The 20,660-nt window shown below is 41.7% G+C and overlaps 1 protein-coding gene across 3 annotated transcripts; it reads right to left on the minus strand.

Annotated features, from left to right (window-relative positions):
* Window positions 1–295: 295 nt before the first annotated feature.
* On the minus strand, window positions 296–12,044 carry LOC111975277 (alanine aminotransferase 2). 3 transcript variants are annotated; one of them, XM_024003475.2, is made up of 11 exons: window positions 11,738–12,044; window positions 7,622–7,711; window positions 7,350–7,458; window positions 7,060–7,193; window positions 6,624–6,855; window positions 5,884–5,963; window positions 4,363–4,499; window positions 3,959–4,133; window positions 3,632–3,787; window positions 3,293–3,405; window positions 296–1,066 (listed from the first exon to the last, which is right to left on the minus strand). In XM_024003475.2, exons 1-11 carry the CDS (start codon window positions 11,840–11,842, stop codon window positions 967–969), a joined length of 1,431 nt encoding a protein of 476 aa, XP_023859243.1. In that variant the 5' UTR covers window positions 11,843–12,044; the 3' UTR covers window positions 296–966. The 3 variants fall into 3 exon arrangements, with proteins under 3 accessions (XP_023859243.1, XP_023859242.1, XP_023859244.1); XM_024003474.2 differs by having other exon boundaries at window positions 6,612–6,855; XM_024003476.2 differs by lacking the exon at window positions 7,622–7,711 and having other exon boundaries at window positions 6,612–6,855.
* Window positions 12,045–20,660: the final 8,616 nt, after the last annotated feature.

The raw sequence follows: 20,660 nt of genomic DNA on the forward strand, positions 1-20,660 counted from the left end.
TCGTAAATAAGAATTTGTTCTTAACTGACTTGACTAGTAATAAAAAGTTGTATTTTAACACTCGTCAACTCATACGCGCTGCCTCCACACACAGCCCTGCCTCCACACACAGCCCTGCCTCCACACACAGCCCTTTGGGGCAGCCCTTCTAACCTGGGAAGTGTGACCCCACCTGCTTCTACACCAGCGACTGACCTTGTATGAGCTAATTGTCTGTAGCTCAGTGTCAGACTAACGCTATCAAGCCAGGAGAGTCGGAATTTAATATTCAACACTGTTAATATGAACACAATCATCACTTTTGTTTTGGAAATTTATTTCTGTGTTTCCATACATGCATATCATGCATGTGAACCTCAAACACAAAATGTCAAGGAATTTAGTTCTTACAGTTACTGTTATTGTCATGAGTTTTGCCCTGGAATCAGCTCTGYGGAGTGGTCACTGGCTGGCACAGCAGTCACTAGCTGGCACAGCCACAAAGTCCTAAAATCAGATGTTAAACCTAACCCACACTGCTAACTAATGCGTAACCCTATACATAAATTAAGATTAAAAAGATAATTTTGTGATCTGCAAAGTCAAAATTGTCTCTGGCCCAGCTAGCGGAAACCGCTCAGTTCTACCTTCAGGGCAAGACTCATGACAATAAATCGCCAACCTGCGTTTTGCTACTCAGAGGCACCTACCAACAAACTGAAGGCTGTAAAGCAGAAACATCTGTGTATGATATCCCTGATGCAGTGAAAATAACATAAATCAAAAAATTAACTAAGCTGTGTGACAATTTTTTACTTTATGCAAAATAGAGTCCAGACCTACTACATATGTTTACTCAGAGGCTCCCCATGATCAATAATTTATAGGGCCTTCGTTTCTCTCTTTGGTAGATGTCCAGTAGTATGTGTTCAGAACGTCCAGTTCCCTGTCCTGGAGATGTCTGTGGCAGACTGTAGCTCTCGGTCCCTAAGCATGCTGGGAGAACTCGTCCAGGAAGTGCAGGTGGAACGAGCCAAGGCGTGCCAGGACCTTCTCTAGAGTGGCAGAGGGGGTCAGCACGCACAGTCTGGGAGGGAGGACGCACAAACAAACATTTTAATTTACTAATATCTCACACACTCAGGGGTGTCATGCACCACAAAAATCTGAGGGCAAATTGTAGGCCCCCCATGTCCATAACTTTTTTTGCGTTTTTCAAACAAACACCTGAAACAGTTTTTTTTCCTTCAATCTAGAGCCAATCATTATATGTAAAAAATAGGTTTATTTATTTATTATCTAAGCATAGCTCTTGAGCTCCCTGTATTGTCCTGACTGGTGATTATTTTGTTTTAAAGAAACTAAAAACATAAAATCTGGGTAAAGAATAAAAGGACTGAGTGTTATTCAGTACATTTTGAAATTGCTTGCTTTTCTAAAGTCTACCAACCTTGCCAGCAGGAATGCCAATTAAGATAGTTATACAAGCTGCCTAACTTTATTGATAGCCTCAAGTGTCTTTGTAGCTAGTTATGAGGTTGGGAACCTATTTGGGCTAGCTAAAGACAACTTCATACAATTACTAGGTGGCAAGTAGTATTAGAGAGAGAAATATGCAGTACCAGTCAAAAGTTTGGACAAACCTACTCATTCAAGGGCTTCTTTATTTTTGCTATTTTCTACACTGATTGTGTAACGTCTCCTAACTCATTCTCAAACACATAGATCCCCTGAACGCAGCTCACTCTCCAGATACCAATCACTTGAATTCTAATCACCCGTTCACACACCTGTATGTCATTATCACACACTATTTAGTTCAGTTTTTTTGCACCGCATCACTGAGGTATTGTTTGTTATGTGACACCTTTTGGAGTGCTATTTTTTCCTGTGTTTACTCCTCCCGTGTATGATAGTGAGGCAGCCAGGCAAAACTAATGGTGCCTTTTGCCTGTACTTTATTGGATTTCCCGTTATCTACCTATTGCCTGATCTCCCGGACTACGTTACTAGCCTTTTCCCTGCCTGTACTGTTGCCCTTTTGGATCCCCTGTGTATGACCTTCTGCCTGCCCCTGGACCCAGCTACCTGCCTCCTCCTGTGGTCCTTTGCAATTAACACCTGCTGCGCCCTGCGCTTGAAACCAGCTCTGTCTCCTCTCGTGTTCATTACAGATTGAGCCAATCATTTGTGTTGTGACAAGGTAGGGGTGGTATACAGAAGCTAGCCCTATTTTGTCAAAGACCAAGTCCATATTATGGCAAGATCTGCTCAAATAAGCAAAGAGAAATGAGTCAATCATTACTTTAAGACATGAAGGTCAGTCAATCTGGACATTTAAGAACTTTGAAAGTTTCTTCAAGTGCAGTCACAAAAACCATCAAGCGCTATTATGAAACTGTCTCATGAGGACTGCCACAGGAAAGGAAGACCCAGAGTTACCTCTGCTGCAGAGGATAAGTTCATTAGTATTAACTGCACCTCAAATTTCAGCCCAAATAAATGCTACAGTGTTCAGAGGACACTGCTTGACTCAGGCCTTCATGGTTGAATTGCTGCAAAGAAACCACTACTAAAGGACACCAATAAGACGAGACTTGCTTGGGCCAAGAAACATGAGCAATGGACATTAGACCAGTGAAAATCTGAGTCCAAATTTGGTATTTTTGGATCCAACCGCTGTGTTGTGAGATGCAGAGTAGGTGAACGGATGATCTCTGCATGTATGTTTTCTACTGTAAAGCATGGAGGTGTGATGGTGCTTTGCTTGTGACACTTTCAGTGATTTATTTATAATTCAAGGCACACTTAAGCAGCATGGCTATCACAGAATTCTGCAGCGATACGCCGTCCCATCTGGTTTGAACTTAGTGGGACTATAATTTATTTTTCAACAGGACAATGACCCAACACACCAGGCTGTGTAAAGGCTATTTGACCAAGGAGAGTGATGGAATGCTGCGTCAGATGATCTGGCCTCAACCCAATTGAGATGGGATAAACATGCTTGAATATATATGCTGAGCCAATCAGTTGTGTTGTGACGAGGTAGGGGTGGTATACAGAAGATAGCCCTATTTGGTAAAAGACCAAGTCCATTTTATGGCTTACACAACCTGGAGGTATGTTGGGTCATTGTCCCGTTGAAAAACAAATGATAGTCCCACTAAGTTCAAACCAGATGGGACGGCGTATTGCTATAGAATGCTGTGGTGGCCATGCTGCTTATGCTGAGCACTATTGTTTAACAAAACAAATCTGAGAGGGCATGTGCCCCTGTGGGCATGGTGCCTCTGCACACACTCACAATTACCTGATGTGGTATTTGTCCTCTCTCCGCCCATGCTCACACCCTGCTCCCACACACACACCCTCCTCATCGAGTAGGCTCTGACTGTATAGCACGTCTGTCTCCAGTCCGTCAGACTACAGAGAGGGAGCGGAGAGGGAAAAAAAAGAAAAAAGGTAGATGAAGACTACTACCTGTAACCAATCACTGTAAGACGAATGTGACACTTGATAAAAGACAGCTAACCTAACATAATTTGACAACCTGCAGGTTAATACTGCAATATTAGTTTTACTGTTGTCATGTGTAGGTCGGCAGTGTATTGGTGCTACAGAGGGGTATAGTGGAAGTCTGTGTGCCCACCTTGGCCTGTTCCACTGCCTCAGGGGGAAGGCTCAGACGGGGGTAGATAAAAATACCTCCCATCACTGGCTGACAGCTCACCCCCGGAAGACCAATCAGAAACTCCCAAGCCCGCTGAGCATTCTGGGCCAGGGTGATCCGATTGGTCAGAATCTCCTTTGGTGGAGACAAAGAGAGCAGTAACTAACACATCACACCTTAACACAGCTAATATATAATACTGAACCTGTGTAATGATTACCTCCTTTTTAACCTTTGAGTTAATATGAGACTAAGAATTATAGGAGACTACTGTAACTAATGCAGGAATTCCTTACTCATAAGTACCTGTGTATACTTGCTATGGGAGGGGTCTCCAGGTCTGGGAGGGTTAACCATTATTTCTAGGGCGATCTGTCCTGTGACGGGGGTACTGATGTCAGTACACAGGAGGCTCTCAGCAAACACCATCACTGCTGGGTCCACATTCACCAGCTCCATGTACCCCCCACGCAGCCCACACCTATACACAGCCAGGGGGATCAGGAGGCAAAGGGCATACAGTAGTTTAACAGGGCAGAAAAGCTACAATGATTATAAATCATTAGAAGAGTTAAGGCTAAGCATTTGCCTTTTGCTTTAATTTGTAGACATTTTGGTATTTCATTTAATAAATCATCTCCAGACATTGGTGACTTTTTGACATTGCCAACTATAGTATGTGGATGAAGTGGATCTACTGCAAGACTCACTCTCCCATGATGCCATTGGATATGGAGTGAAAGGAGGCCAGCTCTACCATCTCAGAGTACTGCTGACCCATTTCAAACAGGACCCTCTTATAGGACACAAACTCCCTGCCCTCCCCATACACACAGTCCTGATACACCTAGACAGAGCAGGAAGGACAAGTAAAGAGATGAAGGCTGGAAAAGTGAGAGACAGTGAAATAGAGAAAAGCCAATTCTCTCCCACTGCACATCCTAATGTGTAACAGGTGTTCAGGCAACTAAAGTAGACCTACCAGGTGTTATTTTCATGCACTACCAAACCAAAAGTGTAGTTCTGATATTTGGACACCCTGTGTAACCTGCACCCACAGCCTAACCCCCAGGACCTCATTTATAAACTGTGTAAATACAAAAAAGACCCCAAAACATGTTTATGCCAGTTCACACAAAAGCTGGCATTTATAAAACTTGAAACTTGATGTGACAATGTGCTCACCATCCCGCAAACTTTATACCATGCATACACACAGTTTCTAGTGGTTGAAGTAACGCATTGAAAGCAGGCAAGTAGATTGGTATTTTGTGAAAATGGGGGATAGCCTATGCTGGACAAACTTATTCATAACAATATACAGGTTAATAACAAGATGCAATCATTTGCCGTTAGTGAGAAGAGAAAATCTATTTTGTTTATATTTGCATTTTAAAATAATTAGAAAAAAGGCATCTACTGTATTTCCCAGGCTATTATTTATTTCATTTCCATGATCATTGCATAATAAATTCATCACCCTTTCTGTGATGGTTTCAAATTCACGAGGTAGCACAGGCCTACAACAAGGATAATATTTGTCCCATCTCTCTTTAATTGGACCCCCTTCACAGTAGCAAATAGATAAGCTATTTCAAGTACTTTTCTCTATGCCATCTGATCCGGAGTGCGGTTTATTAAAGGTAGATCGCATCTGAATACTGTCATTTCAAATTTCTCCAGTAAACAATATTGCATTTATAGACATAATACATATTTTCATAACCATTGCAGAATAAATGATTCACCTTTTCTGGCAATGATGGGTTCATATTCCCGAAGTAGCCTTAGCCTACAACAAATTACCATGCACATCTCTGATTTAATTGGGCCTATTAGATACGCTATTATTTCAAGTATGTTGCTCTATGCATCAGAAAGGAAGCGTGGTTTATAACATACAGTAGAATTTAACAGGTGAACAGACAGTTGATCTGTGTGTAGGCTGCCACTATAAGTAGACAATGTTTTAGGATTTGCCCACTGCAGCATAAGTTGGATAAAAAGTAAACGCATAACATTAGGCCCTATTAAATGCAAATGGTCACAATTTCAGGACAGGTCTGATTAAAAACGGGGGAAAATGCATATGTATGGTCTGCACCAAGTTAATAATTCAATATTTTTGTACTTGTGCAGTCCTTTCAGAAATGGCGCATGCAGATACTTAGTGTGCAATTTACGCAACGGTTATAAATGACCCCCTGATCTCCAATAATTATCAATATCACCTCATTGACCAATAGGAAGAGCCTCTCTTCTGCAGCAAACTGAATCACCCATTCTATAGATTTCCTGCTCTGTACATGACCTGTTAGGGAGGGAAAATGACAGTTTGGTGAGCGGGTAATATCATCTTAAAGATAAAATGTCACAGGAAACTTTGATGGGCATGTTGCCAAAGAAAACACCTAGCTATCACACAATACCAGGGCCGGCTCGAGGCATAAGTGGCATAAGTGGTTGCTTAGGGACTCTTACACTCACTTACACTCACCCCCATTTATTTTGTTAAACCATGATATCTGAATGAGAGTGCCTAAGTCATGTCAAAACGTGTAGAATTGCAGGAAATTAGCTTTAGAACGACAAAAATGAGAGGAATTGCATGAAATTAGTTATAAAGTTGCAAAAACCTATCCCCGCCTCATAGCAAAATTTGTAGAACTGCAGAAAACATGCTTTAAAACTGCATAAATGTCTAAGCCGCATAGCAAAATGTGTGAACTACAGGAAATTAACTTAAATTTTCCCTCCGATGTCAACCAAATCTCACTTAAGGCCCCCAAAAGGCTAGAGCCCTGCATGCTACGATTAAAATGTGATCTATAGAAAGACCTATGGACTCAAGACTTTGTTAAACTTCAAACTATTTGGCTAAGTCAATTTAATAGCTTATAATTTAATAAAATCAATTTCAAAGCATTACACACAATGACATCCGAACTTGACTACAGACCAGTGGGGTTACCAGGGTTGCTGATGTAGAGCGCTCTGGGCCTRCAGTGCCCTCTAGAGGCGGTGAGGGCTCGGTGCAGCTCCCCCGGCTCCAGGGCCCAGCCCTGCTCCTCTCTCAGCTGGTAGGGCACCAGGACAACCCCTACCTCCTCCAGCAGCATGGGCAGGGTGTGGGGGCAGGGCTGGGGGATCAACACACCCGTTTGGGACACACCCTCCCCTCTCACCAACAGCTTTACCATCACCTGTAGAAGGGTCGTGTGGAGGAGGGGGAATTATAAGGGCGTCATAAATGCTCATCACAAATCTTACTATGCATCATAGTGCATTATACCTGCAGGCTGTACAATCTTAACAATATATCTATTGAAAATAGAAGTCTACAGTAGACATCTGGTTGGTATGGTCGTACAGTTTAGTGTGAAGATCTGGGGTTGTTATATTCTTACTTTCAGAGCTGTCTGTGAGCCAGCAGAGATGAAGATGTTGCGGGGATAGGAAGGCACTCCTCCGTCTCGACCAGTGATGAACTCTGCAACGCTGCGCTGAACATGAGGCAGCCCACAGGAGTCTGTGTATGAACCTATTACAAAACAGCCAATTAATGAATCAATCAACCAACCAGATCAATCACTAAAACAAATATACCCTTTAACATAATTTAAACCAAATATACCATAAGTAGGCCTACTGCTGTATTCACTGCCTAAGTGATGAGACGCATAAACAACCAACTTACCCACACTGCCCCCATCACACTCCCCCAGCAGCCTCTGGGCTCTCTGCCTGACATCCCCAGGAAGTGTGTCATCATGCAGGAGTTCAGGGTACAGACAGACCGACAGGACCTGACAGACAGCACACAGACACAGAGCTGAAGACAGACTGCAAGATACTTGGTCATAGACAGATCCACAGCGAGAGCAGAAAAGAGTGAGGGTGAGTGAGCGAAAGAGAGGGCAGAAGAGCGAGTGTGCGTGAGGGAGTGAGACAGAAAGATAGAGACCACACCTGTCGCACAAAGGAGATTGGTTTTATCCCGGTCCTGTGTGAATCACATGAGCTAATGTCAATAACTTCCTTGAATGGTTTCTGCTCTCCCTGTAGAGAAGACAGAAAGGGGACTTATCTACATTGAACAAAAATAAACGCAACATGTAATGGGTTGATCCCATGTTTCATGGGCTGAAATGGCCATACGCACAAAAAGCTTCTCAAATTGGGCACAAATTTCTTTACATCCCTGTTTGTGAGCATTTTTCCTTTGCCAAGATAATCCATCCATTTGACACGTGGCATATCAAGAAGTAGATTAAACAGCGTGATCATTACATTGGTGCATCAGTATGACATGACTAAATCTATCCTTCAACACGTTATATGCAGTTTAATCATTTTGGAGAAAGCTAACATTTAACAGAAATTAAAACCCACATCCTGGTTTGATAACCGGAATAAAATTGTGTGCGCAGGGCCGGACCCAGGCATAAGCAACATAGGCAATCGCCTAGGGCCCCTGGCTGCTAGGGAGCCCCCAACAAAACTCAGTTGGGGTCTCAACTTACTGTTGAGTTTGACTTAATATTCTCTCTCATGCAGATGTCATTAATATGACATAAGTCATTTCAAAATGGTTAGAAAACTGCAAGTTGGTTCTCTTCCCTATGACAAAATGAATTGCATGATGTGTTATACAGTACAATAGCAACATTTTCTCTCCTCACCATGGCAAAATATGAATTGCAGAAAACATGCCTAAAACAAATATTCCTCAAGAAAATAAATATGCGCGTGATGACAGTGCACAAAAAAAAAAAAGTGGTTAAATTCCCATGTAATGAAAAAAAGTGTTAATGGGTTTCAATCACATTTCAACTCTGATGGTTGTCACAAAAACTGCTAGCGGGAAACTTCCAGTGGAACTGGAGGGCGCGCAAATCAAATAATCAATCATAAAAATGGTGGATATTAAAACACACACATATGAAGTTGGAAGTTTACATACGCCTTAGCCAAATACATTTAAGCTCAGTTTCACAATTCCTGACATTTAATCCTAGGAAAAATTCCCTGTCTTAAGTCAGTTACAGGCTGACTACACTGCTCGCGTCGCGTGTGCGAGCGTTGAAAAATAAATGTTGGAATCTATATTATTCAATTATTGCACCCACACTGCTCACGCGTGTCTGCGTTGCTAAAATAGAAGTCAGTTCTATTTGTGACGCAGATTGCGTTGCAAGTCCTGCCTCTCCCATCTCCTCATTGGTTTATAGAAGCAGGTACCCACGTGACATCTCCTCATTGGTTATACCCACATGGGTGACTGAAAGACGAACAAGGTCAGTGGCTGTAATGCACCTAATTTATGAAAGTTGCCAATTGCAATATAAAGTCAAGAGAAGAAAAAGCCTGGAAGGAAGAGATGACTAGAAACGATTCAGTTGACCGTTTTGTGTGGATTAATTGTTGGAGTAGAGGAACTTGTGCATTTCACATAAAATAACTSAATGTTTATATCCCAGGACAAATTAGCTAGCAAAAGCAAGCTAGTTAGCTAAATTGCCATAAATGTTTAATGCTTTTCGACCTGTCCCCAAATTAATGTAATTGGTTCAGAGTTTGTTTTGATATTTTGACCTGCGTGTCGCAATCGCGTTTGGTGTGGTGGACAAAATAAATGTATGCACGATGGCGCGCGATGGCTTTAAAATTGTTTAACTTGGGTCAAACATTTCAGGTAGCCTTCCACAAGCTTCCCACAATAAGTTGGGTGAATTGTGGCCCATTCATCCTGACAGAGCTGGTGTAACTGAGTCCGGTTTGTAGGCCTCCTTGCTCGCACACGCTTTTTCAGTTCTGCCCACAAATTACCTATAGGATTCAGGTCAGGGCTTTGTGATGGCCACTCCAATACCTTGACTTTGTTGTCCTTAAGCCATTTTGCCACAACTTTGGAAGTATGCTTGGGGTCATTGTCCATTTGGAAGACCCATTTGCAACCAAGCTTTAACTTCCTGACTGATGTCTTGAGATGTTGCTTCAATATGTCCACATAATTGTCCTTCCTCATAATGCCATCTATGTTGTGAAGTGCACCAGTCCCTCCTGCTGCAAAGCAGTCCCACAACATGATGCTGCCACCCCCGTGCTTCACAGTTGGGATGGTGTTCTTCGGCTTGCAAGCTTCCCCCTTTTTCCTCAAAACATAATGGTCATTATGGCCAAACAGTTCTGTTGTTGTTTCATCAGACCAGAGGACATTTCTCCAAAAAGTACGATCTTTGTCCCCATGTGCAGATTGCAAACCGTAGTCTGCCTTTTTTTAATGGTGGTTTTGGAGTAGTGGCTTCTTCCTTGCTAAGTGGCCTTTCAGGTTATGTCGATGTAGGCCTCGTTTTACTGTGGATATAGACACTTTTGTACCGGTTTCCTCCAGCATCTTCACAAGGTCCTTTGCTGTTGTTCTGGAATTGATTTGCACTTCTCACAAAAGTATGTTCATCTCTAGGAGAGAGAACGCATCTCCTTCCTGAGCGGTATGATGGCTGCGAGGTCCCATGGTGTTTATACTTGCGTACCATTGTTTGTACAGATGAACGTGGTGCCTTCAGGCATTTGGAAATTGCTCCCAAGGATGAATCAGACTTGTGGAGGTCTACAATTTTTTTTCTGATGTCTTGGCTGATTTCTTTTGCTTTTCCCATGATGTCAAGCAAAGAGGCACCGAGTTTGAAGGTAGGCCTTGAAATACATCCACAGGTACACCTCCAATTGACTCAAATTATGTCAATTAGTCTATCAGAACCTTCTAAAGCCATGACAATTTTCTGGAATTTTCCAAAATGTTTAAAGGCACAGTCAACTTAGTGTATGTAAACTTCTGACCCACTGGAATTGTGATAGTGAATTAAGTGAAATAATCTGTCTGTAAACAATTGTTGGATAAATTACTTGTGTCATGCACAAAGTAGATGTCCTAACCAACTTGCCAGAACTATAGTTTGTTAACAAGAAATTTGTGGAGTTGTTGAAAAACAAGTTAATGACTCCAACCTAAGTGTCTGTAAACTTCCAACTTCAACTGTATATAAGTGTCTTATATCAATTGAAAGCTTAAATTCTTGTTAATCTAACGGCACTGTCCGATTTACAGTAGCTATTACAGCGAAAGCATGCCATGCAATTGTTTGACGACAGTGCCCCACATCAAAATATTTTTCCACCCGCACAGGTTTCAGAAATTCACAAATAGCAATCTGATCTGTGTGCCTGTACTAAAACTGGTATTTCTTAGTTTTGTAAGTTACAAGCCTGAAACCTTGAACAGACTGCTGACACCCTGTGGTAGGAATTGCATCCAGGGAGCTAATTTTCAAAATTACCTCATACTTGCCATTTTAAGAGGATGGTCTCCAAAAGAATTCTGGTTGGTTTTTCTCTTAACATATATTGTTATATTCTTCTACATTATTTTAACATTAATACAAACTTCAAAGTGTCTTCTTTCCAATGGTACCAATTATATGCATATCCTGGCTTCAGGGCCTGAGCAACAGGCAGTTTACTTCGGGCACGTGATTCAGGCGGAAATTGGGAAAAAAGGGGCCTAGCCCTAAGTTTTTATATAGCCAATGTGCCCACTCTTCTTGGCATGTGTGCTCTAGCCAACAGCTCGCAGAWACAGTGCGGGTTGGCTAGTCTACATGAGATTTTGTATGGATTCTTTTCATTTGTCAAACTACAACAAAGCATCACCAGAATAAGACCCTTGATATTTATTGAAAGGAGCATCAAACTCATCACCTTGCACTTTCACCACCCTGTGAAGTTCATCATAACTTATTTAATCTCTAGCCTAATAAACTGCATGCTTTCCTGAGTCGTAGTGGGAGGACCACACAACATATTGCGTGACTCCAAGTTTAATTCGATATGATATCAATATTTGCTCATAAAGGCATTTCCACCGACCATTTATTACATAATACATTTTACAGACAAAATATTCCACCAAAATGTATACAATTTTTCCAACATTTCCTGTTTCAGCCTGGTCGTGACTTTCTTCATGCGTCAAGTAATTCTTCTTCATTAAATGGTTGGATGGAAACATGGTTAGTGACTCACCTGTTGGAGTAGTGCAGTGATCTGTTCTGAACGTTTCTGTAGCGCCCTCTGTGGTGAGATTCTGATCCCTCTCACCATGGGGTTCACCTCTCTCAGGGAATACATCCCTCACCAGACAGGACCTCCAAACCCTCAACTAGCACAGTCTATAGATCACCAAACCCTCAACTAGCACTTTCTACATAGACAACATTTTTTTCTGTCTATGTACACCAAAAAACCCTCAACTAGTCTACAACTGTCAGTGTTGACCTCCAAGGACTCAAGTAGCACTGTCTATATTCCAAACCCTCAATTGTCTAGAACTGTTTATACAAGTTGAAACTTGGGAGCACAGTGTTTAGTTTCTGAATAATGTTTAATTTTCAAGTCTAATATGTCACTTTAGGATTGAAACAGATGTATACAGTACAACAACCATATAAATAAATAATACATTAACCATGCTCCTTCAGTTAGTTTCAGCTGCAACAACCATTTCATTACACCTTGTTTGGAATGATTAATAATGTTCTGGGTATTTTGGTCATTCTCAGCTACATTTTTACATACCTCAGACACAGCAGGTTAGACACAGGTTAGAGCTATCCCAATTCTGGACTTTGGGTGTGCATCTCGGGTCAGTGAGCTTGGACAGGGTAGTATGACAGACTGAGGCTAACCAACCAGCCAGACAAAGGTTTAATTTTATGAAAATAATTACCTAGAAGTACAAAAACATCTTCAGCAAGAAATAAATTGAATGTGGTTTTGGAGGAAGTTCATATGAAACAGAACCTATGTAAAATAATCATTTTCCCCAAATGAATTCGCTCGTATGCTCTTATGTACACAGCAACATATGCACCATATTGCCCTACAGAGTATAGTGTTGTGGGCACACAGAAGGATGACAGACAATAATTCTCTGACAACATTTTCCAAGAAGACCAATGCCCTCTACTAACCACGGGTAAAATCCCCTCACAATGATCTCAATTGTGTTTTTAATACACAATGAAATTTAACAGACTACCACTTGGTAATCAGTAAACTGAGGTATGTTTTGGTGGACTGCCATTACAATAATTTCACGGGAACCTGGTAAAATTATGTATGTAGTGTGGATAGCCACTGAATGACAGCCCGGTTAGCCAATGTGCGGGAGCACGGGTTGGTCGGCAGAAATTGAGGTAGTATGTACATGAATGTATAGTTAAAGTGATTATGCATATGTGATAAACAGAGAGTAGCAGCAGTGTAAAAAAAGAGGGGTTGGGGAGGTTGGGGGTCACACAACGCAAATAGTCCGGGTAGCCATTTGATTACCTGTTCAGGAGTCTTATGGCTTGGGGGTAAAAACTGTTGAGAAGCCTTTTTGTCCTAGACTTTGCACTCCGGTACCGCTTGCCATGCGGTAGTAGAGAGAACAGTGTATGACTGGGGTGGCTGGGGTCTTTGACAATTTTTAGGGCCTTCCTCTGACACCGCCTGGTGTAGAGGTCCTGGACGGCAGGCAGCTTAGCCCCGGTGATGTACTGGGCCGTACACACTACCCTCTGTAGTGGCTTGCGGTCAGAGGCCGAGCAATTGCCGTACCAGGCAATGATGCAACCAGTCAGGATGCTCTCGATGTTGCAGCTGTAGAACCTTTTTCAGGATCTCAGGACCCATGCCAAATCTTTTTGGTTTCCTGAGGGGGAATAGGCTTTGTTGTGCCCTCTTCACGACTGTCTTGGTGTGTTTGGACCATTCTAGTGTGTTGTTGATGTGGACACCAAGGAACTTGAAGCTCTCAACCTGCTCCACTACAGCCCCGTCGATGAGAATGGGGGCGTGCTCGGTCCTCCTTTTCCTGTAGTCCACAATCATCTCCTTAGTCTTGGTTACGTTGAGGGATAGGTTGTTATTCTGGCACCACCCGGCCAGGTCTCTGACCTCCTCCCTATAGGCTGTCTCGTCGTTGTCGGTGATCAGGCCTACCACTTGTGTCGTCTGCAAACCTAATGATGGGATAATGGTGTTGATGTGAGCCATTACCAACCTTTCAAAGTGCTTCATGGCTACGGACGTGAGTGCTACGGGTCTGTAGTCATTTAGGCAGGTTGCCTTTGTGTTCTTGGGCACAGGGACTAAGGTGGTTTGCTTGAAACATGTTGGTATTACATACTCAATCAGGGACATGGTGAAAATGTCAGTGAAGACACCTGCTAGTTGGTCAGCAACATGCCCGGAGCACACGTTCTGCTAACCCGTCTGTCCACACAGCCTTGTGTATGTTGACCTGTTTAAAAGTCTTACTCACGTCGGATACGGAGAGCGTGATCACACAGTCGTCCGGAACAGCTGATGCTCTCATGCATGCCTCAGTGTTGCTTGCCTCGAAGCGAGCATAGAAGTGATTTAGTTCATCTGGTAGGCTCGTGTCACTGGGCAGCTCACAGCTGTGCTTCCCTTTGTAGCCTGTAATAATTTGCAAGCCCTGCCACAAGACGAGCATCGGAGCCGGTGTAGTATGATTCAATCTTAGCCCTGTATTGATGCTTTGCCTGTTTGATGGTTCGTCGCAGAGCATAGCAGGATTTCTTGTAAGATCCCGGGTTAGAGTCCCGCACCTTGAAAGTGGCAGCTCTACCCTTTAGCTCAGTGTGAGTGTTGCCTGTAATCCATGGCTTCTGGTTGGGKAATGTACGTACAGTCACTGTGGGGATGACGTCCTCGATGCACTTATTGAGAAAGCCAGTGACGGCTGTGGTGCACTCCTCAATGCCATAGGAAGAATCCTGGAACATGTTCCACTATTCCATGTAGGTTGAAAGGGGTGTATCTTGGCTATAAAAGACCTTTGTCTCGGGACTCTCAACGAGTCATCTGTGTGAATCGTCGACCAGCCATCATTATCGTAGAGCACTCAATCGATTCACTTTATATGTGTGCGTTGTATTGACCTGCTCCCATAAGTGATTAAAGATTTAGTTTAAGTATAACTCTGACAAGTTTGTCTCTTCTCATTTGAGAGTAAAAACATTAACCACCACAATGGACTGACCAGGTGAATGCTATGATCCCTTATTGATGTCACTTGATAATCTCACTTCACTCAGTGTAGATGAAGGGGAAGAGACCGGTTAAAAAGTAGGATTTTTAAACCTTGAGAAAATTTTAACATATACACAACCTGTGTGCCATTCAGAGGGTAATAGGGCAAGACAAAATATTTAAATGCCTTTGAACAGGGTATGGTAGTAGATACCAGGCACACCATTTTTTGTCAAGAACARCAACTTTGCTTGGTTTCATGCTCAACAGTTTCCCATGTGTATCAAGAATGGTCCACCAGCCTAAGGACATCCAGCCAACTGTGGGAAGCATTGGAGTCAACATGAGCCACATGGAATGTTTTCAACACCTTGTAGTCCATGCCCTGACATTGTTCTTAATGTTTGTATATCCTGCACTACTATTCTGCAAGGTTGGGTTTGTACATTTTGAGTCTGTATCATCATCACAGTATCAGCATGTCCGCTGGAAAACATATCAAATCATTAAAGCACACAAATAAAAAATGTAAACAAAGGTAAAGTGAAAAAGATGTGATAGATGTGCCCAAATGATTAATGTCAAACAAACATACTTTTAGTTGAAACATCACTAACATTTTGTCCCCAAAGGCCTTCGATAGAATGAAAGTAATTAGAATGTGTTACCTGTATGGAGCCGTGCATAGGTGAGAGAGTCAGGATGAGCCTCATGTTGGTGAGCAGTAAAATTCCTTCAACCTCATGGCTTGGTTTTTGCTCTGACGTGCACTGTCAACTGTGGGACCTTATATAGACAGGTGTGTGCCTTTCCAAATCATGTCCAATCATTTGAATTTACCACAGGTGGACTCCAAATGAGTTGGAGAAACATCTCAAGGATGAACAATGGAAACAGGATGCACCTGAGCTCAATTTCGAGTCTCATAGCAAAGGGTCTGAATACTTAAGTAAATAAGGTACACTACCGGTCAAAAGTTTTAGAACACCGACTCATTCAAGGGTTTTACTTTATTTTTACTATTTTCAACAATGTAGAATAATAGTGAAGACATCAAAAATATGAAATAACACATATGGAATCATGTAGTAACCAAAAAAGTGTTAAACAAATCAAAATATATTTTATATTTGAGATTCTTCAAATAGCCAGCCTTTTCCTTGACGAAAGCTTTGCACACGCTTGGCATTCTCTCAACCAGCTTCACCTGGAATGCTTTTCCAACGGTCTTGAAGGAGTTCCCACATACGCTGGGCACTTGTTGGCTGCTTTTCCTTCACTCTGTGGTCCGACTCATCCCAAACCATCTCAATTTGGTTGAGGTCGGGGGATTTTGGAGGCCAGGTCATCTGATGCAGCACTCCATCACTCTCCTTCTTGTTTAAATAGCCCTTACACAGCCTGGAGGTGTGTTTTGGGTCATTGTCCTGTTGAAAAACAAATGATTGTCCCACTAAGCCCAACCAGATGGGATGGCGTATCGCTGAAGAATGCTGTGGTAGCCATACTGGTTAAGTAAATAAATCACAGACAGCATCACCAGCAAAGCACCCGCACACCATAACACCTCCTGCTCCATGCTTTACAGTGGGAAATACACATGTGGAGATCATCCGTTCACCCTCACCGCGTCTCACAAAGACACAGCGGTTGGAACCAAAAATCTCCAATTTGGACTCCAAACCAAAGGACAAATTTCCAACGGTATAATGTCCATTGCTCTTATTTCTTGGCCCAAGCAAGTCTCTTCTGCTTATTGGTGTCCTTTAGTAGTGATTTCTTTGCAGCAATTCGACCACGAGGGCTTGATTTACATAGTGTCCTCTGAAGATTTAATGTTGAGGTGTGTCAGTTACTTGAACTCTGTGAAGCATTTATTTGGGCTGCAATTTCTGAGGCTGGTAATTCTAATGAACTTATACTCTGCAGCAGAAGTAACTCTGGGTCTTCCTTTCCTGTGGCGGTCCTCATGAGAGCCAGTTTTCATAGCGCTTGATGGTTTTTGCGAGTGCAAAGTTCTTGAAATGTTCCGTATTGACTGATCTTCATATCTTAAAGTAATGATGGACTGTTTTTTCTCTTTGCTTATTTGAGCTGTTCTTGCCATAATAKGGACTTGGTCTTTTACCAAATAGGGCTATTTTCTGTGCACCTCCCTACCTTGTCACAACATAAATGATTGGCTCAAACGCATTAAGAAAGAAAGAAATTCCAAAATGTGTCTTTTAAGAAGGCACATCTGCACATCTTGAAATGCATTCCAGGTGACTACCTAATGAAGCTGTTTGAGAGAATGCCAAGAGTGTGCAAAGCTGTCATCAAGGCAAAAGGTGGCTATTTGAAGAATCTCAAATATATTTAGATTTGTTTAAAAACCTCTTAAGGATACATCCTTTTTTTCAAATTTCGCCTAAAATGACATACCCAAATCTAACTTGCCTGTAGCTCAGGCCCTGAAGCAAGGATATGCATATTCTTGTTACCATTTGAAAGGAAACACTTTGAAGTTTGTGGAAATTTGAAAGGAATGTAGGAGAATATAAAACAATAGATCTGGTAAAAGTTAATACAAAGAAAAAAACAACTGTTCTTTTGTATTTTGTTTGTACCATCGTCTTTGAAATCCAAGAGAAAGGCCATAATGTATTATTCCAGCCCAGGTGCAATTTAGATTTTGGCCACTAGATGGCAGCAGTAATTGTGTAACGTTTTAGACTAATCTAATGAACCCAATGAACCTAATGCTAATCGCATTAGCCTACATTAGCTCAACCGTTCAGTGGAAGGGACACCGATCCTGAAGAAGGTAACTGGTTTTTAGAAATTGTAGCAAATTTATTATAAATAAAAAACAGAAATACACTACCGGTCAAAAATTTTAGAACACCTACTCATTCAAGAGGTTTTCTCCATTTTTACTATTTTCTACATTGTAGAATAATAGTGAAGACATCAAAACTACGAAATAATACATATGGAATCATGTAGTAACAAAAAAAGTGTTAATGCTTTGTCATTATGTGTTATTGTGTGTAGATTGCTGAGATTTTTATTTATTTAATCCATTTCAGAAGAAGGCTGTAACGTAACAAAATGTGTGAAAAAGTCAATGGGTCTGAAAACTTTCCGAAGGCACTGTATATATACTGAACAAAAATATAAACGCAACATGTAAAGTGTCGGTCCCATGCTTCATGAGCTGAAATAAAAGATCCTTTCTCCTTTGCCAAGATAATCCATCCACCTGACACGTGTAGTATATCAAGAAGCTGATTAAACAGCATAATCATTACACAGCTGCACCTTGTGCTGGGAACAATAAAAGGCCACTCTAAAATATGCAGTTTTTTCACACAACACAATGCCACAAGTTCTGAGGGAGCGTGCAACTGGCATGCTGACTGCAGGAATGTCCACCAGACTGTTGCCAGTTAATTTAATGGTAATTTCTCTACCATAAGCCACCTCCAACTTCATTTTAGAGAATTTGGCAGGACGTCCAACCAGCCTTTCAACCGCAGACCATGTGTAACCACGCCAGCCCAGGACCTCCATATCCATCTTCTTCATCTGAGACCAGCCACCTGGACAGCTGATAAAACCTAGGAGTATTTATGTCTGTATTGAAGCCTTTTTGTTTGGGAAAAATTAATTCTGATTGTCTGTGCCTGGCTTCCCAGTGGGTGGGCCTATGCCCTCCCAGGCCCACCCATGGCTGCTCCCCTGCCCAGTCATGTGAAATCAATAGATTCGGGCTTAGTGAATTTATTTCAATTGACTGATTTCCTTATATGAACTGTAACTCAGTAAAATCGTTGAAATTGTTGCATGTTGCATTTATATTTTTGTTCATTATAGTTTATACTGTCCACTGTCAAACCAAATGTACAGTTGGCTTGGCAAACTATATCTGCTGGTGCCATTTACCAGCTTCATTTTAATGTACAGTATATTTTAATTATGCCAAAAGCATGTGTATGTGTTATTTACACAAAGCTTGCTTTCATATAATTTTTTAAAAGCCTTAAAAGGTAGTGACATGGGCTTAGTGTGGTGTGTGAAGAATACAATACTTTAACTTGTATGCAATACAAATCACATTTGTCACTCCCTGACTTTAGTTATATTTTGTTTTCTTTATTTTTTGGTTAGGTCAGGGTGTGACAAGGGTGGTTTGTTTAGTTTTTGTATTGTCTAGGGGTTTTTGTCTTATCTAGGGTTTTTGTTTATCTATGGGGATTTTGTATGGTCTCGGGGTATGTAGGTTTATGGTGGCCTGAGTTGGTTCCCAATCAGAGACAGCTGTTTCTCGTTGTCTCTGATTGGGGAGCCTATTTAGGTTGCCATTTTCCATGTTGGTTTTGTGGGTAGTTGTTTTCTGTCTTTGTGTCTGTACCAGACAGGACTGTTATGTTTCATTTGCTTTGTTAAGTGTTCTGGTTTTAATAAATTAACATGAACACGTGCTGCGCTTTGGTCCAATGATTCCTCATCTCCAGATGACGACTGTTACAACATTGTTGTGGGGGCACCTGCTCTTAGAGTATGAAWTAGGCTGTTTTGAGAAGGTTTGAATACTAAGCAACCTGCATACACATTGTTTAAAGTACAATATACCAACATTACTGCTGTAGTAGGTCAAAGCTGTTTGCTGGAAAACCTTGGTAGAGTGGGCATTGTGGTGCATGTGAATTGACTTTACTTTTCAGCTTCAGACCAATGCCTACTTCTCACTTATTTTTTGTTTTTAGTAGAATTGATTGTTTCTTGATTTCTAGAATTGATTGTTTCCTGATTTCCGTTAGGTTGAATATCCTGCATTATTTTATAAGATGCGTAATAGAATGAGTCTCTAGCGACATCTAACGGTGAGTGCACACAGTTCAATGCCCAAATCAGTTCACAGCACCTCATCTTTGCATGAAACTGAGACCATGGTCCTCAATTATATTAAATCTTTAAAACATATATAGTATAAGGAGCAACAAGACATGTTTATCTGAAAATATCTGATGTGTACAGACTGGGTGTAGAAAAGACGCGTAACAAGCATGATACTTCAACACCACTAGAGAGCAGTATGTTATTACAGTAATATCCTGGAGTTCAATCAACCATCTCTCAGGCACGCCTAAAGACCCACCTCTTCACCACGGCCTAACCCCCCCAACCCCCCCCCAACCCACCCACCCCCCCCCCCCACCAACCCCCCCCCACACACACACACACACACACACACCACCTAGGAAAAGTTAAGGAAATATAGTAAAAGAAGAAAGTTTATATAAGGGTTAGGGTAAAGTAAAGGTAAAGTAAGATTGCTAAACACTTAAGGAATTAAAGCGAAAACAGATTTAATCTACATCAATTTTGAGATGTTGCCACAGATGCTATGGAAGAAACGCTGTGTAGGTTGGGTTGTTATGGGTTATGTTAGTAGGTCACACCTAGTTACATGGGCAAGCATGAACACTCACAACTGTGGTTATCATGACATTACCTTGGAAGCAGAGAGATAGGGAGCAGGTTACAGAGAAACCACTAGCAAATTCATTCCTATGTTAAGTTTCTGTGTGCTTTTTTGAGTCAGTGTCATTTGCAGTAAGATGAGAAAATTACTGCACTCTTCTATCTTGGAATGGCTGGACATTAAGACTATTTAGATTTTCCTTTGTGTCTTTTGGGTATTTGTCGACCTCCTGAAAAACAAAACTCCAAAGCATTTTCCTCCTGGACCTTGGTCATAGTCTTCGTTGGCAACATGTTTCAGTTTGATCCTGATAAGATACACCTTCAGTTGGAAGAGGTGGTTTTACTAAACGCTAGCTCGAGTGCCAGTCTGTTAGTACTATCATCCCAACTCCTTGTCACACATTGTCATGCCAAACAATTGTTTGGCTTGTCA

This window comes from Salvelinus sp. IW2-2015, linkage group LG16 (genome assembly GCF_002910315.2).
Source record: "Salvelinus sp. IW2-2015 linkage group LG16, ASM291031v2, whole genome shotgun sequence".
NCBI lineage: Eukaryota > Metazoa > Chordata > Actinopteri > Salmoniformes > Salmonidae > Salvelinus > Salvelinus sp. IW2-2015.